This window comes from Ixodes scapularis, unplaced genomic scaffold (genome assembly GCF_016920785.2).
Source record: "Ixodes scapularis isolate PalLabHiFi unplaced genomic scaffold, ASM1692078v2 PGA_scaffold6__148_contigs__length_123643588, whole genome shotgun sequence".
Lineage (NCBI taxonomy): Eukaryota > Metazoa > Arthropoda > Arachnida > Ixodida > Ixodidae > Ixodes > Ixodes scapularis.
The window spans coordinates 43,910,914-43,913,916 of NW_024609881.1; the positions used below are offsets into that span (position 1 = coordinate 43,910,914).

General features: G+C 42.5%; 1 protein-coding gene across 1 annotated transcript; it reads left to right on the forward strand.

Moving 5' to 3' along the window:
* Positions 1-1,525: 1,525 nt before the first annotated feature.
* Positions 1,526-2,619, forward strand: LOC115324513. Its single transcript, XM_029985163.4, has one exon. It carries the CDS (start codon positions 1,625-1,627, stop codon positions 2,579-2,581), a length of 957 nt encoding a protein of 318 aa, XP_029841023.3. The 5' UTR covers positions 1,526-1,624; the 3' UTR covers positions 2,582-2,619.
* Positions 2,620-3,003: the final 384 nt, after the last annotated feature.

A 3,003-nucleotide genomic window follows, 5' to 3' on the forward strand; every position in this document is an offset into this window, starting at 1 on the left:
TCGAATACATTGCAAAACATTGACATGCACATCTTTGCAAAATGGGATAGTTTCAAACAAGAAGCAAAAAACATCGCAATCGAACGCGCTACAATTGCATCATATATAAACAAACAACAGCAGTGCGACCTTTATAAAAATTTAGCAACCCTTCACGAGCTTGAATGCTTAAACCCAGGCGCGTACAGCAACGATGTTAACATAATACGAGCCCAGCTTCAAAAGTATGAAACCGAAAGGTACCGCGGAGCATTAATTCGCTCGCGGAAGAAACGCTTTCTCCTCGGCGAACAACCTACCAAAAGATCTTTGGATGACGAAAGACGTAACGCGCTGTCAAAGGAAATAGTAGAAATTAACAAAGATGGTTTGATACTCACCGACGCAACTGAAATAGTCAAATCTTTTCACCACTTCTATACAAATATATTTGGAACAGTAATACCCACAAAAGACAAGACTGAGATCGAACAGCTACTAACAGAGATGCCAAAACTTGACGAGGAAGATCGCCTTTTAATTGAAGGCCCCATAACATTAAACGAAATTAAGGCCGCCATTAAATCTCTCCCAAATGGGAAAACACCAGGACCCGACGGACTAAGCGGTGAATTTTACAAAAAGTTTCAAGACATTATATCTCCTGTTTTACTGGCTATATTTGAAGAATCCTACATTCAGAAAACTCTTCCCCCTTCATTTTACCGTGGACACACGGTATTGCTGCCAAAAACAAAAGATCCTGGAATGCTTAAAAAGATGGAAAACTACAGACCAATATCACTCTGCAACGTCGATTATAAGATCTACGCTAAAGTTCTCAATGAAAGACTTCAGTGCGTAATAGAAAAGCTGGTAGGTGAGCACCAAACTTGTGGCATACGGGGCAGATCTATTCAAACGAACGTACATGTTGCCCGTTCCGTCCTAGAGTCTGTGTCAGACAGTAATGGCCAGGTTGCACTTGTACAAATAGACCTTACAAAAGCCTTTGACCGCGTGAGTCATTCATTTCTATTTGCCCTTCTTGAGCACGTAAACCTGGGAGAGACGCTTTTGGAAGGTATTCGACTTTGCTACATGCATAGTTCGACAAGACTGAAAATCAATAACACACTTTCTGATGAAATTAAGATCAAATCTTCCGTAAGGCAGGGCTGCCCTCTATCTCCCCTCCTCTTTGCATTGTATTTAGAGCCCTTATGCCTCAGCATCCTGAAAATAGAATGTATTCGTGGGTACTCTGTGGAAAATGTCGAGGTAAAAGTCCTCGCATACGCAGACGATGTTGGATTTTTTTTGCGTTGACAAGAAGAGTGTCGAGAAAGCGCTTGATCAAACAGCGCGTTACTGCGCAGTCACTGGGGCTTCAGTGAATCAATCCAAATGCAACGGATTCTGGTGCGGTTCCTGGGCCACAAAACCTCGTTTTTTTGCAGGGATAGAGTGGAATCAGAGTCCGATCACATATCTTGGAGTACCGCTCTCACACATTCGTAGTAGCTCGACGTACTGGTCCACCCTTGCGACCACACTGAAAAGGAAGGCTGATGCGTGGAAGGGTAGAGATATTTCCATCTTTACTAGAGCAAGTGTCTGTAATATATTCCTCGCTTCAAAGCTTATGTACGTTCTTCAAGTGCTTCATTGCGCTCGAACAGACATCCAAAAATTCCATAGAATATTCGCCACTTTGATATGGTGCTCAACGTGGGAACGTGTTAAAAGGGACAACCTATTCCTCCCTCTCGAATCCGGTGGTTTAGGACTGTGTCACATATTTGTCCGCCAGTTAGTGTCAAGATTCTTTTTCTTTAAAAATGCCAATCACGAGTTCCTTAGAGTCATACTCCAATCACGCCTTGCTGAGAGTTTAAGTTATCTTGTTGTTTCAACGGGCGAAACGTCGAAAAATAGGCCCTGGGGATTTTTAAAGGAAGTTGTCGACACCTTAAATTTCCTGAAAACACGGTTTTCATTGGAATATTTGTTTAGCGTGTCCAGGAAGACACTGTCAAGGAATATTACGGAAAGCTTGTTTTCACTACCACTCTATCGTACCCGTTTCACGCTAGAACCCATCAATGATGTTCTCAAAAGAGTCAAGAAAATGGGCGTGCCTCCCTCAACCAAGACGTTCTTCTTCAAATTGCATACATCAACCCTACCAGTAAAAACTTACCTCCAAGAAAAAGGAATATTTGTACCGTGGACTGTTAATTGCAGAGTCTGTAACAAGCCAGAGACCATAGAGCACTGTTTTATTTATTGCAACGACGCGTTTTTGTTTTGGGATGTTCTACAACGCACGCTAAAGAAAGATCTAATTCTTAATGACTACAGTCTCCGCTTCCTCCCGTTCGCTGAGAACGAAACCGTCCCGTACGACATGTTCGCTCTGTTGGGACTTCATAGTCTATGGAAATGTCGCATGATCGACAAACACGCAGAGAAACCCCGTACGACAAAATCTCTTTTTCTAGAACTGGTAGCGCAAGTGAGGAGCGTATACGCTTCACCTCACAGCCAACCAGAGTGGTTTGCCCTGTTCGATGCATGTCTGGGTCTCCCAGATTTCTGAATGCTCTATTGACGATATATCCTTCTGTGACCATTGTGTTACACTCGTCGACGCAATTTGTGTCTCAATTTATCACATCCACTGGCCACATGTATAAGATGCCATATAAAAGGTGTGTGTGTGTGACATTGGTATGTAAATAAGGTGTGAAAATGAATGTCCTATAACTGTATATACGCATAAGTATCAACATGTTATGTCACTTGTAAAAATTTCCATGCATTAAAAAAAAAAAAAAAAACAAGGTGGAGTGGTGTAGTGGTTAGCACACCCGACCGGACATTGGGAGGCCCAGAGTTCAAATCCTGGCTCCGCCAATTTTTGGCTTTCGGCGGGTTCCTGGAAACTTGGATTCTTTAATTCATTGGATTAAGTACGGTTCATTCATCTGCACAATTTCGTTTATATCCTCTTCGGAGACC